The following is a 20,885-nucleotide window of genomic DNA, read 5'->3' on the forward strand; positions in this document are numbered from 1 at the left end:
TCAGTTGGTTAGAGCATCATCCCCATACACCAAGATTTTGGGTTCAATCCCCAGTCAGAGCACATACAAGAATCAACCAATGCATAAATAAGTGGAATAACGAATTGTTGTCTGCCTCTCTCTCTCTCTCTCTCTCTCTCTCTCTCAATTTTTTTAAAATGTCTGGATAAAAATGAGATATGGGCATAAAGCAAAGAAAACTATGGCTCCATTTAGTTCTCTATGTAGCCAAAACCTAATGTCTAGAAATCATACATAATATATAACCCATTTCTTGTCCCTCTGGCAAGAAACTGGTGCCAGGTGACTCCGAGAAGTGAACTAATCAGTTCTTCCACAGGCCAAGATGGGACTCTACAACCTGAAGAACTCTCCAGTGAATAATTTAAGTCTATTACTGAATTTCTAAAATCCAGTCTCCTTCCCCTTCAAGGTTCTATCCCTCTTAGCCCCACTCTCCCAAACTGTTGGCACTGATAGGTGCCATGCTTCCTTTTAACCGGAAACTTTCTTTTCTTTCTTAGAATTACCTCTCTGAACAGGACTTTGTTTCTGTGTTTGGCATCACAAGAGGGCAATTTGCTGCTCTGCCTGGCTGGAAACAGCTCCAAATGAAGAAAGAAAAGGGGCTTTTCTAAATCACGCAAGCATAGACATACTGCAAGAGCACAGAAGAGAGCAGATAGTGCCAATATCAGGAAAGAATTTATCTACCAATTGTTGCCTAACATTCAGCTACTTCATTTAGATAAAAGAGGGTCTGCAAATCACAGCATGTTCTCCATTTTTCTCATCCCTGCATTCCTTAGTTGTTATATACTCACTTTTTAATTTTTGTGGCCTTCTGGCTAAAGCCTCAGCGGAAAGCACTAAAACTACATGAGTCTGGAGAAGCCAAAAGTAATACAACAACAAAAAAACAGCAACTAAGTTTAAAGTGTTTAGGCAGAAACCTAAGTTTGTCTCCGATTTTAAGATCAGTATTCCCAAAACCGATTTACCCACAAATCATTGAAGTTAATTACATGTATATCCCACAGCCAAAATCCAAATGCCCAGATCTGTATGTGCCAGAGCTTTTAACTTTTCAAATAAAGATACCTATATGAGCAAATGCGAGTTCTGTTCAGTATTATGGTTTTGCCCATTCTAGTGATCATCTGATGTACTGCTGGGAGAAATGTCTCAGGATGAGGGAAGTACAGAGGCACTGTTGGGTGAGCTCTCTAGATCACTGGACCACTGTGATTCCTGTTTTTGGCACAAGAATGCCAAAATCTGCCGTACAGCTGTCCAGGAAAACCCCATTATCCAACAGAAAACTAGGGTCATGTGTTATTAATTTCAGTAATGAGGCCAGAACCAGTGTGAATACCACCAGAGAGCCTTCAAAGCACACTACAGAGATCAACAAATGAACCACATTTTCCAGACAACTCTAGGTTTGAGTCAACAATTCCAAAAGAACCCATGTGGCAGGAGTAATGTCACTGGGAAGTTCCAGGATGGAAGCATGGTGCGAAGCATCAAAGAGACTTCCATGTCACAGAAGTAAGATAGGAGGAGTGAGAAGTTTTAGGGACACCATAATAAACCTATGAAGGGAGCACGTGGATGCCTATTTTCTCAGAGACTGTCAATAAGGCCCATTTGTTGTTTTCTAAGACACACAAAAGCTGAACCCAGCATTACACAAACAAGGAAAAGATTCTACTCTCTTTATTATATAACAATTTTATTTAATAACTTTACTCATTATGTATAATTTCATTACAAACACAAATGAAAAACAAATCCTGGGTTTGAAGAGGCTTAGAAAATAACTGCTTTTTGTAATAAAGCTCAGGACTAAGAACAAATGTTTCCTCCTGGCCTGAAGTCTCTGGAACCTATTCAGCCTCTGCTGCCTCTCCCTCTTCGCCACATTCAAACCGCACAAAGTCTACCACGGACACTCCCTGGGGCTGCACATACTGTCCCAATGTGATAGAGGGATCCAGCAAGTACGGCTGGGACAGCATCTTGGTTTCTGTCTCTCCCCCAGGCTCATCGTCCAGGGAGCCAACAGAGAGAGGGGCCATGCCTACCACATGCTGCCCAAGGCGGCGGCCAAGTTCTTCCAGGTTTGCTTTCCACTCAGATATCTCGCAGATGACCAGGGCCCCGTACTTCCCCAGCACCAGGTTGTGGAGTGAGGGACTGTGCATTGTTCCATGGACATAAGAGCCAACATAGAACCCATTTGGCACCTTCACCCATGCAGCTCGTTTAAGAGTCATGTTTTCTCCCAGTTTCCCTATAAAAAAGCAAAAACAAAAAACATGCTTCCAGAATATGATGCCTGTTGTAGTACCAAATACACAAAGAGGTGGCCAAATTTGGGAGACAGTCTTTAGCATTTATACTGTGGATATGCTGTAAGATGGAGCTATCATTTTCAGTTTAAAGAGGAAAAGGTGTGTACAGGGAGGAGGCAGAGAAAACAGAGTGCACCTTTATGGAGTGCCAACTATGTGCCAGGCAGGCTAAACTTAAAAGCATAGGCTATGCCCTGGCCAGTGTGCTCAATGGTTAGAGCATCGGCCCGCACACTGCAGGATCTCGGGTTTGATTCGGGTCAAGGAGACACACCTGGGTTGCAGGTTTGACCCCTAGCCCCAGTTGGGGTGCGTGCATGAGGCAACCAATCGATGTGTCTCTTTCACATCTATGTTTCTCTTTCTTCTTCCCCCTCCCTCTCTCCCTCCCTCCCACTCTATCTAAAATTCAATGAAAAAAATATCCTCCAGTATTTACAAATAAAAATAAAAACTTAAAAAATAAGCTATGGCCCTAACCGGTTTGGCTCAGTGGAGAGCATCGGCCTGCGGACTCAAGGGTCCCACGTTCGATTCCGGTCAAGAACATGTACCTTGGTTGCAGGCACATACCCAGTGGGGAGTGTGCAGGAGGCAGCTGATCGATGTTTCTCTATCATCGATGTTTCTGACTCTCTCTATCCTTCTCCCTTCCTCTCTGTAAAAAATCAATAAAATACATTGTTTTTAAAAAATTAAATAAGCTATGGTGTCACACAGATCCTGGACTCAGGTCTCAGTTCTGCCTCTTACCAGCTATATGACCTTAGGAAAGTAACTTAATGATATAACTCCATTTACTAATTTATCAAGCCTTAGTTGCTTCATGTATAAAATGGAGATACCACTTAACCTGAAATCAGGATTATTGGGAGAAATAAATAATACATATAAAAGCACTTATTATATATAGTGAGCACTCAAATGCTGGCTACTGTTTTAAACATAGGCTTATGCAGCTTAAGTAACCTACCAGCCAAGGTCACATGGCTAATACATGGCAGACTGGAATTAAAACTTAGATCTGACTCCCAAAGCAATTAAGTGTTTTTTCCCACCAAATTACCATCCCTCCCAAATACCACCATAACTGACACAGACAACTCCTGATTATCCATTGTATCAGGGAAAAGTCCACAACTAAAAGCCCCAGAAAATCCAAAACCCTGTGTCATCTCATAGTTTCAACTTCCTCTCATCAAAACAAAATTTTTTTTAAATCACATTTTAAGAGGCCCTTATGAGAATCAAAAATGGATTTTAGTTTTCCCCTTTCTCTTAGGATGCTTTACCGTCTAAGAGAAGTCCAAAGAAGCCAAAAGGTTGGGAAGGGTAAAAGAGCAAACAAAGGGGTCTGGATAAATATCCCTGAATTAGCCGTAAGTTATATATAAAAGTCACAAAGGGAGTATCCAGAAACCAGAAAGAATCTTACACAGCTCAAAATATCTACCCAATAGCTAACTCCCAGACATTAACAAGCGGCTGAAAAACCTAGCTCTTCCAGAATTTCTTAATTAGCTCCAAATACAGCTGTCTGCCTGGTTTCTCATCTATGACTCACTGAAACATTATACATACTTCAAGACGACCTGATAGAAACTGATGCCTTGACTGGAAATGTAAGATGAGCAATAAATTCCCAGCAAGCTCAAACCCCAGCCTTACTTCCCTCCCTCCATCAAGGTCACCTAGGGAGAAGATAAAATCCCCACTAGTCCCACCACAATGATCCAGACCCGGTCCCTATAGCCGTGGGCTCTGAGAGACTGTACCTTCACAAGTTCAGGATCCAATGTTCTTAAAGGAGAGACCAAATTCCCAAAAATGATGGCCCTAAATTTCCCTGGGTCCCTTTATAAAGAAGGTGAAATGACCTCTGATGTATCATTTCCCCAGAGTAGTCAACAGACGTCACAAGGCCACCTCTGCCTAAAGACATGCTTTGTTTGGTCAGCACAGTGATGCATCCAAGTGGTAAAATCATTTTATTAATTGCAAACAGATAAAAACTGAGATTTTTGTATTCAAATCTAAATTCTTTGAAAGAAGCTTTAAAATTCTGATGACACCAGAGCCCCATTTCCCCCAGGTTGACAAGTGGCTAGCGCTTGGTAATGCTTCTCTTCAGCAGAGGGTGAGCTTTTCAGTCCTACTGCTCCCTAATGTCTAACACACAATCCACTGAGCACATTCATATTATCTGATCCTTTTAGGCACATGCGCTTGTAATTCTTCATCTAGATTTGGAGGAATACCAAAGATACCAAGAGATCCAGTTCTTCATTTCTAGCTTCCAGATCCTTACAAATACTCACCAATTGCTAAGGCCAGCTGATCCTTGAGAGAGCCTTTCCTCTCAGGCCCAAAGGGAAGTTCAGAGAGCTCAGAGGAGTTCAAGAAGCCCTAAGTGCACACACACACACAAAACAAACATAAATCAGTTTTGTGCTGCTCAAATTATCAAAAATGAGGCAAATATAGCTTATTTTTCAGAAAATGCTATAAGACAACTAAATATAGCTGATATTTTCATTAAGCCAAGGATGTTAAAAATTGACAACAGTTCCATTTTTATAAATATTTTATTCTATCACTCCACGGCCCCAATTCCATCCCACTCCTGTCTTCTGGCCCTTTTCCCTTTTTTAAAAAAAGATATTTTGTTAGAGAAAGAGAGAGAGAGAAACATCAATGTGAGAGCGGAACATCAACTGGCTGCCTCCTGTACACCCCCTACCAGGGATCTAGCTGGAAACCTTTTGGTGCATGGGACAAAGCTCAACCAACTGGCCACACCGGCCAAGCTGGCCTAACTTCTTAAAATGTAGTTTCCTAGACACCAGGAATAATATTTTCATATCAATCATAACATTTTAAAGCGTAAAAGGTTTGTGAGTCCTAGCCAGTTCAGCTCAGTGGATAGAGCATCAGCCCGTGGACTGAAGAGTCCAGGCTCCATCAGGTCAAGGGTACGGACCTCAGTTGCAGTCTCAATCCCTGGCACCAGTAGGGGTGCCTGCAGGAAGCAACTAATCGATGTGTCTCTCACATCGTGCTGCTCTCTCTGTCTCTCCTCCTACCTTTCACTCTCTAAAAAAAATCAATGGAAAAATATCCCTGGGTGAGGTTTAACAAAACAAAAAAAAAGGCTTGCAGATTGTTAATTGTTAATGCATAATAGTACAAATTCAAAGGAGGAGAACTGGACAATAGCTCACAAAACTACAATCCTATTTCTAGGAATTTACCCTGGCAATACACTTCCAATAATATGAGCGTACATATTCAGTGAGCAATTATGTCTAATAATAAAATACTGGAAACAGCCTAATTGCCTAAACCTAAGAGAAGACTGGTTGAATAAACCATAGCTCAGCCATACAATGGTATACTCTGTAACTGAAAAAAGAAAAAAAGGAGAGCTCCATGAGCTGCTAGGCAGTATTTCTAGCTATATTAAATGAAAAAAATAAATTTAAAGAGCATATACAAATTATACCACCAGTTGTATAAAAGGTATTTTTTGTTGTTGTTTTTTAAATTATATATATATATTTTTTTAATTGATTTCAGAGAGGGAGAGGGAGAGAAACATCAGTGATGAAAGAATCATTGATTGGCTGCCTCCTGCACGCCCTCTACTGGGGATTGAGCCTGCAACCATGTGCCCTTGACCAAAATCGAACCCAGGACCCTTTAGTCTGCAGGCCGACACTCTTGTCGACTGAGACAAACCAGCCAGGGTGTGTAAGAGGTATTTGTATAAATATGCTTATTTTTGTGAAAAGACATAAAGGATAACCATAAACCAATAAATCTGCTTATCTATAGGAGTGGATAGGAAATGGGGTAGAAAGGAGACAAGAGGCAGTAAGGTGTGTGTGTGTGTATGTGTGTGTGTGTATGTGTGTGTATCATAATTTTAAGTTTCAGAACCTTGTTAATGTGTTACACATTCAAAAATTAAATTAACAAGGTTTTGGAGTGAAAATGAAAATTGATTAAAAGGAAACATAAGACTAACTGTATTTCAAATGAACAACATAACCTCACGGGGTGTGTGTGTGTGTGTGTGTGTGTGTAATCCAAGTAACTTTCAATACAGTTCTTTGACCACATAACTTCAATGTAAAGATAAAAAGAACATCAAAGAAATCTTGAACTCCTTAGCAAGTCTGCTATTTGCAGTGGTCAGGTATAGTAACTCTGGAACAATTTGGTGTGTATTGTAACATCGAGTAAATAAGTAAACATATCAAAGTTGCTAGGAGCCAATGTACTCACTATGAGAAAGGGAACATAAAAAGACAGAATGGGGGAAGAAAAGGAAGAACCCTGTGATGCAGGACTAGAATTGAAGTATAAATTCTAATCTACACACACACACACACACACACACACACACACACACACACACATCCTGTCTGCTAAAAGAACGGAGAAGCAATGACATCTCAGTAGAAATAAATATACCTAGATCTTGGTTTCTCAAAACCATTCCCCCACTAAAAGTGATCAGGATTCCTTAGAGAAGTAAACAATTCCATGTTTGGAGCAAGGAAAGCATGACATAAGTCCAGAATATCTTGTATGCCAAAAAAAGTAAAGAAACACTCATAAAATGAGTATATATCAGAAGACAATGGAGCCAGCCTGCACAGGTTTGCCTTGCACTGGCCAAATCCAGGAATAATTTGAGCATCAAAATAAATAATGCTTTAAAAACCCTCTTGATTTACATTTCGAATTCCCCACTTTGCTATCAAATGCCGAGACACCCAAATTCTTTTGAGAATATTTTTAACCTTTCAAACGTTTTAACCTCCAAGCATATTTATAGTGCTATTCAAACTTTTCGAAAGTCTAAACAAAGCAGGAACATTTTCTTTTGCCTTTTTTTTTTTGAGAGGTAAATAACACTAAGCAAATTTCTAGCAAAGGGATGGAACCATAACAGCAGGACAATATTTTTCTAATTACAGATTTTCATATTTGATTGGATCTAATAACTGCTATGATCAAAGATGCTTGGGGAATGCTGGATTAAACAGATTTCCTTACTGCAGAACCACTCAGAGATCTGAAATGTGTTAGCAGGCATGGAATCCACCAAAAATAAATGTATAAATAAATAATTATACAATGAATTGTAGCTTGCTGTATAAAGTAAGAATCCATGAATCAATGTTGCACTAAACAAAGGGATAAGTTTCTTACAGTAGAATGTCAACAAAATTAATATATATAAAACAAATTATAAGTTAAAAAAAATTACCCTTATGCAACTATCATAGTAATAACTGATCTTCCAAGAACCATCAATGGATGCTAAAACTATTAGGCAAAAGTTTTTTGTGTGTGTTGTTGTTTTAAATGTATTTTTATTTATTTCAGAGAGGGAGGGAGAAGGGAAGGGAGACAGAAACATCAATGATGACAGGGAATCATTGACTGGCTACCTCCTGCACGCCCCACACTGGAGATCGAGCCCGCAATCTGGGAATATGCCCCAATCAGGAATCGAACCACGATCTCCTGGTTCATAGGTCAACGCTCAACCACAGGCTAAAGTTTTTTGGAAGCTGGATGTTTACACAGTCTCAAGGAATTTCCCATACAGATAAGTTGTTAATTACAAGGAGGAACATGGTAACTTCACAGTGGAGAAATCTGGCAGAAACTATCTTAACCGAGAGATCAAAATTAGCATCAGTAATGGAACCAACAGTTATTATGTACCTCCTGATATGATGTTCTGAGAAAAATACAGGATAATTTATTTACTATTCCTACAAAAAATCCATATTGTGAGTCTAAATAAGAAGAAACATCAAACCCAAATTGAAGGACATTCTACAAAACTGTCCTGCACTCTTCAAAAATGTCAATGTAGTCTGGCTAGTGTTGCTCAATGGTTGAGCGTTGACCCATGAACCAGGAGGTCACAGTTCAATTCTCGGTCAGAGCACATGCCTGGGGTGGGGCTCAATCCCCAGTGTGGGACATGCAGGAGGCAGCCGATCAGTGATTCTCTCTCATGATTGGTATTTCTCTCTCTCTCTCTCTCTCTCCCTCTCCCTTTCTCTCTGAAATCAATAAAAATATATTTAAAAAGAAAAAGTAAATGTAATGAAAGATAAAGGAAACTGAACAGACATGATAACTAAAAATCGCGTTGGTAACAATAGATATATACAAACTGATAAAGCAAATGAGGCAAAATGTTAACAAATGGTGACTCTGGATAAAAACCCACCATAGTTTACTGTAGAATACTGACAACTTTTCTGTAAGCTTGAATTTTTTTCAAAATAAAAGTTTTAAAAATTAAAGACCAAAAGTGGAAAAAAGGAAATAAAGCTAAAGGAACCAAAGTCTCTTATTACAGATAATGAAACAGAAACACAGTAAAGTTAATGAATGGCTCAGGGTTACAAATAGAATCAATGGCACAGTCAAGATTAGAATTTATAGTTCAAGTGAATCATCTACTCAATACAATTCTAAAAAATAATCTCAATGCAATTTTCTGTATAATGTGACTATTTAATGCCAGCAACAATCAGCATTTACCATGAGATCTCAAGAAAAGGACAAAGAGGAAGAGAAAAATGGTAGTACTAAATTTTTTAAAAATTTGTGCAACCAGTCGGTTTATTTTTGCCTTGAATCAAAGGCTTTAAACAAGCCTGAATCAAAGGCAAATATATCATTCCTTCCTTGATCCTTCTATGAACAAAAATAACCTTATCCTTCTAAATTATGCCTTCTCCAATATCTTTTGTTTGTTTGATTTGTTTTGTTTCATACAGAGCGGAAGGGAAAGGAAAAAAGAAAGTATTTACAGAAACATTGGTGTGAGAGTGGAACATCAATCTGCTGCCTCTTGCACGTCCCCTACCAGGAATCAAGCAGAGAAACTCAGGCACGTGCCCTGACCAGGAATTAAGCCTGTAACCAACGTCTTGGTGCATGGGACTACGTCCAACCCATCGAGCCACACAGGCCAGAGCTCCAATATCTTTATTTAAGAATCCTTTCCTCAGGTCAGATTTCTGAATACAAATCTGCACCTGATTTGACTGACTCCAACCCACTGGCATTCATTCATTCATTCATTCAACACAGATTTACTGAGCCTCAGCTAAGAGCTGGGCCCACTTCTCTTTCCCCAGACATAGTAGTGAAAAGACAACTCCCCTGCCTCATGAAGCTTGCGTTCTACCGGGAAAGGCAGACACATACGCGTAAATAAAAATGTAAAACATAAGCACTATAACACAAAAATGTTAATGAAATAAGTGGACAGACCACAGGAGGAAGGGTACACCTCTCCAAAGAGATAACATTTAAGCAGAGACAAGAAGGGAGGCATGAGACTGTCTGAAAAGGTAAACAACGAAGACTCTAAAGAGGGGAGGTGGAGTGGAACAAATCCAGCGTGTTGGAGACAACACACTGGAGACCCCAAAACTCACTTTACTGTAAGTGGAGAGTTGATCCTTTAGGCTCTGACAATGCAACATGGTTCCAAGGGCTACTTGCTGGACCAACTGTTGAAACTTTAGATTTCTTGCAACAAAATCTGTCTCACAGTTTACCTGTAGGAACAAACTGATGTTGCTGTATAAGCTATTCACTGTTAGTTTCCACAAGTGCCTTAAGGCTGGAGAGTAAACAAGGTATTGACAGAACACGCTGCAGACTCAACAAAGCAAAAATAAATGACCCCAGAACTTTAAATCTGCAGTTCCTCTCCTAGCTGAGGCCAAAAGCTGAACAAGTGATTCCCGCCGCATCCCTTAGTTAGCAATGACTTGCACATTCAGAAGATAGTCCACCATGTCCCCAAAAGACTCACTCGCCGCGACTGCGTGCCTTAATCAACTGATTCTCCAGCCTCCCCCAACTACAACCCAGTTTTGTTATCAGCTTATTTATCTCTTTCTCTCACTCTAAACTCTAATCCCACTCTAATCCAAATCTGATTCTTCACTAATTGTGGCCCCCAAACTCTAAAACAGCAACTCTCTATCCATCAACTAATTAATATAATTTCCTAGTTTTAAAATCAAACTGTTCCAGGAAACAATCAGTGAAAAGGTATAAGGCTACACCAGACTGACATTTAGGAATAATATTCTAGACTGCTAGGCCTTTTCTCATCAACACACCTTCACATTTCTATACTTAAATGAATATGCAGCTAATAATTGTGGTCTCGTGGGTTCAATTCAACTACCCTTTGCGGCTCTCAAACACCTATTCTTTCAGAATGCCAACAGTCTACCACAAAGCCGTACACTGCAGGGGCAGCTGTTCCTGGTATTTGGAATTCTGGCCATCTCACCTCAACTAACACAGTCGAGTTTCCTTCCTGCAGCAGCCCGATCAGACCTTCTTTAGTCTTCCTCCCATGGAGCTTGGCAGCTTTGCCCCAGCCCTCCTTCTGGGCCTGCTCATGAAGCCAGCTCTCTGCCTACAAATTGAAAAGGAAAAGGGCAGATGGCAAAGTCACAGAATTTAGAACTGAACGGGGATCTAAACTAGGTTCAGGTCCCCTGACTCCTCAATCCCATAAGAGAAACTGGAGTATGGCAGTCTATGGCTACATGCCAAACACCCAGCATTGTGCCTGGTGCTTTGGATAAACCTAATCCTCACCACGACCCTACGGGGCGGATAGCAGTATTTTCACTGTGTATATACACAAGAGCAATGCAACTCTGAAAGATTAAGCGAGAAGGGTCACAGGGGTAGCGTGAGGGCACCAGGATTTTAACCCGGGTCCGTCTGACTCCAAAGCTCACACAAGCCCTTTCAGCTCTCAGCAGCAGGAAGCAGCACTGCCGTTTGCAAGATGTGAGGTTTGTTAAGCCTGGGACCCTGAATCAATTGCTTCCCAATAGGACGGAGTCAACGGCTGAGGCTGTCACTGAGGTCAGAATCCTACCTAGAGGTCGGCGTTAGGAGTCGCTGGGCAGAAGTCTGACTTCCACGCTCCCCAGCGCGACCGCCCGGACAGACGGACCTCCGCCCCAGGCCCCTCCCGGTCCCCTGCCCGCCCCCGCACACCTGTCTGAGATCCCCGCCGCAAGTCTCCAGGGCTTTCTTGCAGTTCACAAAGGAATAGCCCGTTTTCCGCCGCAACTTCATGAGCAGATCCTTGCTGGAGGCCGAGGACAGCCAGTGCCCCGCGTGAAAGGTGTGCCATGGCTGCGGCGACTGAAGCGGAAGGGGCCCTGCCTGGAGGAGCAAGAAAAAGGGATGAGAAGCAGAACTCGGCGAGCTGTTGCGGCGGCCGAAAGCACGTCCGCAGCGAGGTGACCTGAGGAGGGACTGGGGCCCGGAGTTGGGGGAAGGCTGCGGCGGAAGCTGGACCGCGAAGAGGCCAGGAGGTGGGGGAAAGGGTGGGGTGCAGTCTGAAAGGGAGTCGGAGGTAGGGTACCCGGGAGGCCTGCTTTCCTTGCGGGGGACCAAGACCCCTCACCGGACAGCCCCCGGCCCGCGCGACCAGACAGAGGCGCAGTGACCGCAGCAGCGCCATCTCTCCGGCCGCCGCACGTTGCTGCGGGTGCGCCGCACTGATGAGGCCACGGGCCTACGGCGTGGCGGCAGGGCCAAACCTCTCCGCCGGGATGTGCCGAACGGGATGCCGCCACCTACTGGCCGGAGGGCGCACCCTCACCTCCCCCACTGGGCTTATTGAGATGACTTTTCAGAACGGAATTGCTACCCCCAGGTGAAATAGGAAACCATGAGACAAAGTCGTCACAGAGTAACAACACAAGACATGTGGTAACACTTTGTTTCTTTATTTCCAATGCTCTTTCATATTTAGTATCCATTTATGAATCAAGACAAAATTGTGAGGTAGGTGGGTGGGTTCAGAAATTTGCCAGAGGTCACCTGGGAAAGGTAGGGGCGTGGTCCCTTCAACAAACTCAATAAATATTTGTTGAATGAGTAAAATATCTATTGAACACTAAATAAATATAAGTGTGCCAGGAACTATGCTAGGCTTCAGGGAATTAGAGTAATTAACTACAGCCCTACCCTCCCACGCAATCTATCTAACGGTGAGAAAATAGGGAGCAGACACATGATCACCCAAGACAAGGTAAGTCTCATAAGATGAACAGTTAGGGTGTCAAAGGAGAAAGAAATCACATCCCAACAGAGGGCTCAGGAAAAGCTTTTTTTCAGGATAGAGGCTAAGAGTAGTGAAGATTTTGACCGATAGAAATAGCCCTTCCAGGGAAGGAATCATCAAAGAGAATGAAGAAAGGAGTCAGGGAAGCTTGGTGTGGATTTAGGGAACAAAGAGAAGACTTTTGGCCCGAGGTTGCAATACATTTGGAAACAAGCAGGAAATGAAGTAGAGGGTGATTTGGGATTAACTAGGATAGACTGAGTACCAAGCAGAGGAGCTTACTCTTGCTTCTGTAGGCGGCAGCAGAAGCAAATCAGGGATGCTTTTGGAAAAGTTGGAGGCCAGGAGGCCAGAGGAAGTGATATGTGGCCTGAGGAGTAAGGATAGCCCCAATCAGAGTTACCACAGTGGGAAGACAAAAGAGATGAAGGCAAAACACATTAGGAAGGAAGGACTGACAGGGTTTAGACACCTAAAGAAAAATAAAGAGAAGAACCAAGTACTTAGCGATCAGGACCCCAACTCCAAAAAAGAATGAAGAAGGTACAGGCCAAAGGACAGCTCTGCTTCCTATCCCCAGCTTCAGGCCTGGGAGGACCTGACCCAGTTAGAGCCATGGTCCCACCAGACTATCTCTAGAAGCAAGAAGTGGGTGGTCTGAGGCTTCTTACTTGCCCGCACCCCAACAAAAGCCTGAGTTCTTTGGATGTAGAAGAGATCTTTAATGCTCATGTTTCTTTCCCTTAAAAAAAAAAATTCCAGTAGAATTTGGCCAAATACATATATTCTGTATAAAAAGACAATAGCAGGACTGGACGTGATCAGTGACAGTCTCTCTGCAGCCACTGTTCTCACATCTCATTTACCTCCCCTTCGCCTCAAAACCCTGGATACCCTCCCATCATCATCCTTTGCTGAGAACAAGAGCTAGGAACGTCCTTTGTGCTCTAATCCAGCGCTGCTAGGGCTCTAGGATTCTTAGCCAGCAGGCACCTCCCTGTACCTGCCCAAGAGTACCTGGGGAAACTAAGAAGGAAGGAGGAGAGAGAAGCAAGGGAAATCCATCCTTTTTGGTCCTTATGTTTCTGGCTTTGGAGATGTGGCAGTTCCTTCATTAGGACAAGGGGTCCGGAGAAGCAGAAGGATGACATCAAACAGGTCTTCGTTCCCTGTGCCTGGCCCTATAGATGTTGACATTCTCATCCTCATCCCGCTGGGCCAGCTCCAGCTGGAAATGCTGGGGCAGAAGGTACTGAAAGAAGCTCTCTGTCCCATGCTCCTCTCTCATCTTGGAGGCCAGATAGATGGTGCCATGGGGCCCGCACAGGTGTTGGAGTGTCCCCAGCAGCAGTGGGAAGGTGGACTCCAGATACACAATATCAGCCCCCAGCACCAGGTCATAATCGCCAGGGAAGACATGCTGGTCAATCCCCCAGGACAAAGCGCGGACCTGGGCCCGGCCTCCAGCTGGCACGTTGGCCTGGACGTTGCCCTGGATCTGTTCTAGGGCCAGGGGCAGGTCAGTGATGGTAACATCCCCCCCTGAGAGAGAGAGGAAGGAGGAGAAATGAAAGTCAGAGGGACCAACAAAGGGGTCTCGGCTCCTGCCCAGAAGGTCCAGAGGCCTCAGAGCCTGGAGGACAATGTCTTGACAGTCGAAGTCCACCCTCTGGCTTCAGTTGCACTAACCTCCACCTTACCCACCGCCGTTCTCATTACTCTACATTCTACCACATCAACATTCTCTCTGAGCTAATCTTCAACCTCTCTGCTCAAAACACAACAATCGTATGTCAGCAGAAGCCTGGGTAGCACTAAGCCGGAGACGGGCTATGCACCCACCCCCTACTGCCTCGGACCAGCTTCAGAGGTCTGGAAAGCTTCCCAGAAGCCGTGCCCTCAGTGAGCCCTAAAGGACAAGTCAGGTGGAGCTTTCCACACAGAGAACTGAGAGCACAAAGGCATGGTGGTGAGAGCATGGAGTAGCCAAGGAAGGCTGGCTCTTAGACAATGTGGAAGGGGGAGAAAGGTGTCAAGACATGAGAGTAAAGAGAACAATGATGAATGCTAAGGAGATTCAGTCTTGACCCTAAGGGCAATGGGGTTGTTGTTGTTGTTGTTGCTTTTTAAAAAATATATTTTTATTGATTTCAGAGAGGAAGGGAGAGGGAGAGAGATAGACACATCAATAATGAGAATCACTGATCGGCTGCCTCCTGCACGCCCCCTACTGGGGATAGAGCCTGCAACCCGGGCATGTGATGTGCCCTTGACCGGAATCGAACTCGGGACCCTTCGGTTCGCAGGCCGATGCTCTATCCACTGAGCCAAACCGGCTAGGGCAGCGCAATAGATTTTAAATATAGAAGTAGGGGGGTGCAGATACTCAAACTAGCATCTCAGAAAGCTTCATTCATGCAATAAATATATGTACTGAGCATCTAAGTTCTGGGGATATAGCGGTGAGCAAGACACAACCTCAGTCTTCCTAGAGGTAGAGACACACTGAGTACTGCAAGACTCCTGAATCATAACCATGATGACCATTATAGAAACAGCAAGTATTAAGCATTCATTCATTCATTCATGTTGATTATGTGCCTGTATGCCAGGTGCTGCAAACACAGCAGTAAACCAATCAAGAATCCCACTGATGGAGCTCACAGTCTAGTGGCAAGAAACAGACAGCAAACAAAACACAAAATGCACTGCACATGAGATGGTAGTGAGTGCTGTGGTGAAGGACGCATCAAGCAGGGGAGGAGAATAACAGCTGCTTGCGGGACAGGCAGGGAATGTAGTTTTCAAAGGGATGGTTAGGGAAAGTCCTACTGAAGAGATGCATTTGGGCAAAGAAAGATGGACGTGACGGAGCAAACCACATGGATCTCTCAGGCTAAAATGTACCAAATGAGGGACCACAGAGTGCAAAGACCTTGAGGCAAGGAGGTGCCTGGCAGGCCTACGGAGCAGCAGGAAGGCCAGTGGCTGGAGCAGAGTAAGTGAGGGAGAAAAAAGTGGGGGCCGGATTCTAAACAGGGCCTTTTCAGGAGACTGTAAGAAATTTGGCTTTCACTCTGGCTGAGATAGGAGGCTACTGGATAATTTTAAATGGAAGAAGGAAATACACCGAGTTATGCTTTTAAAGGATTACTCTGGCTGCTGGGGTGAGAAAAGACGGCAGAGTGGCAAGGTCAGATGCAATGATGATCATGGTTTGAACCAGGGCAGTAGCAATGTCTAACAAGTGGTCGGATCCTGAATAATATTTTAAAGGTAGTCAACAGAATTTGCTGACAGATTAGATATGAAATACGAGAGAGAGAGAGAGAGAGAGAGAGAGAGAGAGAGAGAGAGAGAGAGAGAAATGGAGCCTGGCACTAAGATGTTTAGCCTGACCAACTAGAAGACTGAATTGCCATTCATTTAGATGAGCAAGATTGCAGGATTGGGCAGGAAGATCATGAGTCTGTTTCTAGACACATTAAATTTAAGATGTCCATCAGACAAGCACATGATATCCCAGGAGAAGAGATTACACAAACAAGTCTGAACAAGGTAGACATGGGCCAGAGAGTCATCAGCATAGAAAGGGTATTTAAAGACATGACATGATAGGATTGCTTGGGAGTGAGAGCAGGCAGAACAGGGAAGGGCTCACAGCACTTCTCCTGAGCCCTGGGACACTCAAATTATCAGTTGAAAAGGAACCAACAAAAGAGAATGGAAAAGAATACCAGTGAGGTGGGCAGAAACTAGAAGAGTGGTGCCCTGGAAACCAAAGGAAGTGCTTCAAGGAGGAAGAAGAGTCAAATGCTGCAAAGTTAAGAAAGGTGGGCTCATAACTGACTCCTGTGTTTAACTGCATGGAGTTGGGAATGAAGCTCACAGCTTTGACTAGAGCAGCTGGGATGGATGGGGCACGGAGGGGGTGTCTCAAAATGGATTGAGGAAATAATAGCAAGGGGGAACTACAGACAGGGAATATTAATTCTTGAGGAATTTTGTTATAGAAGAGAAATGGGGTAGTGCCTGGAGGGATATGTAGAATCTAGAGTTTTTCTGAAATAGGAGAAATCACAATATATTTTGTACATTATACACACACACACACACACACACAGAATGAACCAGAGAGAAGGAAAATCTGATAATTCATGAGAGATGTGGATGGAGAAGTGTTTACTGGAACAATATCTTGGAATAGATGAGAAGGTTTGGTGTCTCCTGAAAAGTGGAGAGCTTGACCTTAGCTAAGAGCATAACAGTCATTCATGGTACACACACTATAGGAGAGAAGGTAGCACATACAGACCCAGATACAGGTAGGTGAGTAGATCATGTTGACTTTTTCTATGAGAAAATAGAAGCAATCAGAAGAGATAGGAAACAAAGTCATCAGCTGAGAGTGAAGACAGGGGAGGAAGCATTTGGAGGTTTAAAGGGCAAGAAGGTAAGAATCAGATGTTTAGGAGAGGTGAATAAGTGAACGAGGGAGGTGCAGTAGGCTAGCTGGGTAGCACTTAAGGATGCGCCTGAGGTTAGTAACAAATTTAAAATGAAACCAGCCAGCACATTTGTGTATACACTAGGAGAGCCTAAGCTAGCCTGGGGTGGCAGTGTCAAGGAGGCCTTCCCTTGGAAGGCTGAGCACTAAAGGATGTGTATGCATGAACCAGCTGGCACAGGATTTAAGGCACAGAGCATGGCCTGTGTGAAGGCTCCACGGAAGGAAACATCAAGATAGACCTGAGGCCCTGGCCTGGTAGCTCAGTTGGTTAGAGCAGCCGTGGGCAAACTACGGCCCGCGGGCCGGATCCGGCCCGTTTGAAATGAATAAAACTATTGAAAAAAAAGACCGTACCCTTTGATGTAATGATGTTTACTTTGAATTTATATTAGTTCACACAAACACTGCATCCATGCTTTTGTTCCGGCCCTCCGGTCCAGTTTAAGAACCCATTGTGGCCCTCGAGTCAAAAAGTTTGCCCACCCCTGGGTTAGAGCATCATCCTGATATGCCAAGGTTGCAGGTTCCATCCCTGGTCACAGCACGTACAAGAATCCACCGGTGAATGGATAAATAGGTGGAACAACAAATCGATGTTTCTCTCTCTGAAATCAATAAATAAAATTTTTTTTTTAAATCAACCAATGGCCCAGCCTGTATTGCTCAGTGGTTGAGATCAACCTATGAACCAGGAGGTCATGGCTCGATTCCTAGTCAGGTCACATGCTTGATCCTCAGTGGGGAACATGCACAAGGCAGCTGATCAATGATTCTCTCTCATCATTAATATTTCTATCTTTTTCTCCCTCTCCCTTCCTCTCTGAAATTAATAAAAAAAAATTTTTTTTAAATAAAAATAAGGGGGGGGGGTGCGGGGTGGGAAAGGTCAATGGGGGAAAAAGGGACATATGTAATACTTTTAACAATAAAGATTAAAAATAACTAACTAAATAAATATCAACCAATGAATGCTAAGTGGAACAACAAATCAATGTTTCTCTATCCCTTCGTCTCGCTCTCTCTCTCTCTTTCTCTCTCTCTCAATTTTTAAAAGCCCTCTCCCTTCCCCTTTTCTGAAAATCAGGCAAAAATATTTTTTTTAAAAGAATAAAATCCATTTAAAAAAAAAAAGACTTGAGGAACTGACACAAGGGTAACAGGTAGCACAAAGCTTAAGGAAGGGGAGGGAGAGGCACAGAAAGAGGCTAGAGAGGGAAGTCAGATGTTGGAGGCTATCTAAACATAGTGGTCCTATTCTGAAAGCAACAAGAAGCTATTGAAAGATGGAAGTGTGTGTGTGTGTGTGTGTGTGTGTGTGTGTGTGTGTTGGGGTGGGGAGGAGTAATAACAGTTACATTCTGGAAAGATCACTCTAATTGTTGGGTGGAGTATGCAGAGGTATAGGCGGTAGCAAGGAGTTGAAGCAGGAAGACCAGTTTGACTAACTGTGGCAGTTCTAGGCAAGTAATGGTGGTGGCATGGACTGGGGAGCTATCAGTGTCAATGGGAAACATGACATGTAAGATCCTATTAACCAATGTCACCCCAATAAATAAAGAGATTTAAAAGATTTTTAGGAGATAAAATCAGTAGGACTTGAATAATGGGTATGGGGTAAGAAAAAGAGATGTGTCCAAGGTGCTGTCTAGGTTTTCCACTGGGTGTGATTCACGGAGATGGAGAAGTCTGAGGAAGAAACAGGTTTGGTGGGGGAAGGTCGTAAGATCAAGTTTGGGCAAGCCCAATTTCCCCACCTAAAAACTCTAATGAAAATCTAAGGAAGAGATGGCAGTAGTTTGAACTAAAGATGGTGGAAGAGTGGACAACTGGGTAAGCATTAAGGACCTATGACCCAGAGGAATGGCTGATGGAGGGAATAGGATAAGGGACAAGATGACAGATTTCTGACTTGGCAGCTCAAGAAGGGTCCAAGGAGGAGAAACCAGCCTAGGAGCAAGTGAAAGCAGGTGTTCCCAACCATGTTACATGCCTTTCTCCACTGTTAGCATAACTGCCCATCTCTCATTCACCCATCCTTCATGGAAAACTACTGCTGACACCCCTTCAGCTCTTTCTGAGCCTGCTGTGTTCACGCTGCTCACCTCTTTCCCGTCCAACAGAGCTTCTCTTTGGAAACCAGGGAGACATGACAAGGGTATGTCCACTGCCTCTGTGCATACCTCACCAGAGTTCTTGTACTGTAACTTCTTCCCTGTCCTCCTCGCTAGACCATGAGCTCCTCAGGGAGAGGAAATCTCTCTTACTTGTATTCCAATAACTAGCATGACTCTTAGCACATAGAGAACTCCAAATACATGTTGGTGGAATGAGCAGAATGAGTGCCTGCCTCTTAAAAGACTTCCCTCGATGTGAATTTGCATTTCTAGGGAGATGACATTAGAAATGTTTTTAAACGAGTGTTTCTGGTGTGAGGTTTTGCCTGACTATCATATTATAAGTTAAGGGACTGTTTCCTTTGCAGTTTTTGGTTCCTTTTCCAAGTCTGTGGTGCCTAATTCCTACCCCATCCCACAAAACACACCCTAACCCTCAGAAAGTCTTAAGCTCTCTCCCAAGCAATCAAAACCTTAAAAATCTAAAAAACAAAAAACTTTTTAAACCCCTCAGAGTAAAGTCAGAAAGCACTCATGAGGTTTAATACCAACAGGTTACTTCCCCTAGGTATCCCCAAATATGCATCCTGCCAGAAGACCATGTCCAAAGCCAAGGGGCTTTTAAGTGACAGGCTTGTCCATGAAATCACAAAAAGGAAAAAGGTAGAAAAATCCCTTCTATTAAGGCCTGCCCGGTCCATGAGCGCTGCCTTCCACACAAAAACAGGTATAAAGCGGGGGGGGGGGGGGGGGGGGGGGCGGGGGGGGTGTCCCAAACCATTCCCCTCCCCCAAGGATCCAGCAAGTGACCATCTCCCCCCATTCCCGCCCCCGCCCCCACCCTCTCGGGACCACAAAGCTCACGCACCCTGCAGCGCTGCCAAGATCCCCACGATGCCGGTCCCCGCACCCAGTTCGATCACCTTCTTGTCTCGGAAATCCACATTTTGATTTTCGAAATAGTTGCACAGGCTCAGAGCCTATAAGAGAAAGAAAGACCGTCGCGGGGATCGCTCCATATGGCCAAGGGCGAGTCCGGGTCTGGCGCTCCCGTGGGCCCGCGCCCGGGGCCGCCCACTCCTCACCGCATCCCACACGCGCGCGGCCACCCCGAGGCGGGACCCGAAGTTCTGCGTGATGCTCAGCACGTGCCCACAGAAACAGAACCGGCTCTTCTCCGAGTAAGAGTCGGCGAAGAGCCCGACCTCCCGCGGGAACACCGATTCGGGCTCGGAGGCAGGATCTGGACGGAGGTCCGCCATCCGGTCCAGAGAGTTGGGGACACCGCCGCCGTCCCGGGGACCCCCGATCCGGTGCGGGGCGGGGCGGGGGACCTCGGGCCACGTCGGCTGCCCCGTGGCACCGAGCCCCGCCTCCTGAGTCTGCCTCCTCCCTGCAGTTGGACTTCCCGGACGTGGGATGCGGAGCTACCCTCCTACTCCGGTCCCCAGCCCACACCCGCGGGACTCACTCCAGACCACGTCGGTCAGACCCGGCAGTGTGGTCCGAGGCCCGGAGAGAGGGGAGCGGCGCGAGGATTCATTCTGCCGTGGAAGGGGGGGCCCCAGACCCCTTTTACCTGCGGGGTGCACGGCCTCCTGCCGCCAGGGTAGTCACCCAGAGCCGGCCGGCGCAGGCCAAGCGAAGAGGCGGGCGCGGGTCCTGCCTCTCCGGCCCGGGACAGACCCGCGGTGCAGAAGCGCCAGCGACACGGATCCCCTCGGGTCCGCCCCGCCCCGCCCCATCCA

The 20,885-nt window shown here is 44.7% G+C and overlaps 3 protein-coding genes across 7 annotated transcripts in view; 1 reads left to right on the plus strand and 2 right to left on the minus strand.

The window, feature by feature from the left end:
- The window catches only part of AVIL (advillin), a 17,292-nt gene extending 16,181 nt beyond the window's left edge, over nt 1–1,111 (plus strand). Inside the window, exon 19 of the mRNA XM_081082519.1 lies at nt 525–1,111. Within this exon, the coding sequence (XP_080938645.1) occupies nt 525–638 (114 nt within the window). The 3' untranslated portion in view covers nt 639–1,111. The remainder of the gene's footprint in view (nt 1–524) is intronic.
- TSFM (Ts translation elongation factor, mitochondrial) overlaps nt 1–11,920 on the minus strand; it is a 17,331-nt gene extending 5,411 nt beyond the window's left edge. Inside the window, exons 1-6 of one of the 5 annotated variants that reach the window (XM_081082513.1) lie at nt 11,851–11,916; nt 11,436–11,606; nt 10,711–10,839; nt 9,839–9,961; nt 4,676–4,763; nt 1,704–2,296 (exon numbers count right to left, since the gene is read on the minus strand). In XM_081082513.1, the coding sequence (XP_080938639.1) occupies nt 1,890–2,296; nt 4,676–4,763; nt 9,839–9,961; nt 10,711–10,839; nt 11,436–11,606; nt 11,851–11,907 (975 nt within the window). In that variant the 5' untranslated portion in view covers nt 11,908–11,916 and the 3' untranslated portion in view covers nt 1,704–1,889. Of the gene's footprint in view, nt 1–1,703; nt 2,297–4,675; nt 4,764–9,838; nt 9,962–10,710; nt 10,840–11,435; nt 11,607–11,808 lie in introns of those variants that run through there. The other 4 variants (XM_081082512.1, XM_081082516.1, XM_081082515.1 and 1 more) reach the window with 4 other exon arrangements.
- Nucleotides 11,921–12,155: 235 nt separating this feature from the next.
- Nucleotides 12,156–20,399, minus strand: EEF1AKMT3 (EEF1A lysine methyltransferase 3; the record flags this gene model as incomplete). Its single annotated transcript, XM_081082518.1, has 3 exons — nt 12,156–14,055; nt 20,006–20,117; nt 20,223–20,399. The coding sequence occupies 3 exons, from the start codon at nt 20,397–20,399 to the stop codon at nt 13,664–13,666; spliced, it is 681 nt and encodes a 226-aa protein (XP_080938644.1). The 3' UTR covers nt 12,156–13,663.
- Nucleotides 20,400–20,885: the final 486 nt, after the last annotated feature.

This window comes from Myotis nattereri, assembly GCF_964212035.1.
Source record: "Myotis nattereri genome assembly, chromosome: 2".
In the NCBI taxonomy this organism is placed as follows: domain Eukaryota; kingdom Metazoa; phylum Chordata; class Mammalia; order Chiroptera; family Vespertilionidae; genus Myotis; species Myotis nattereri.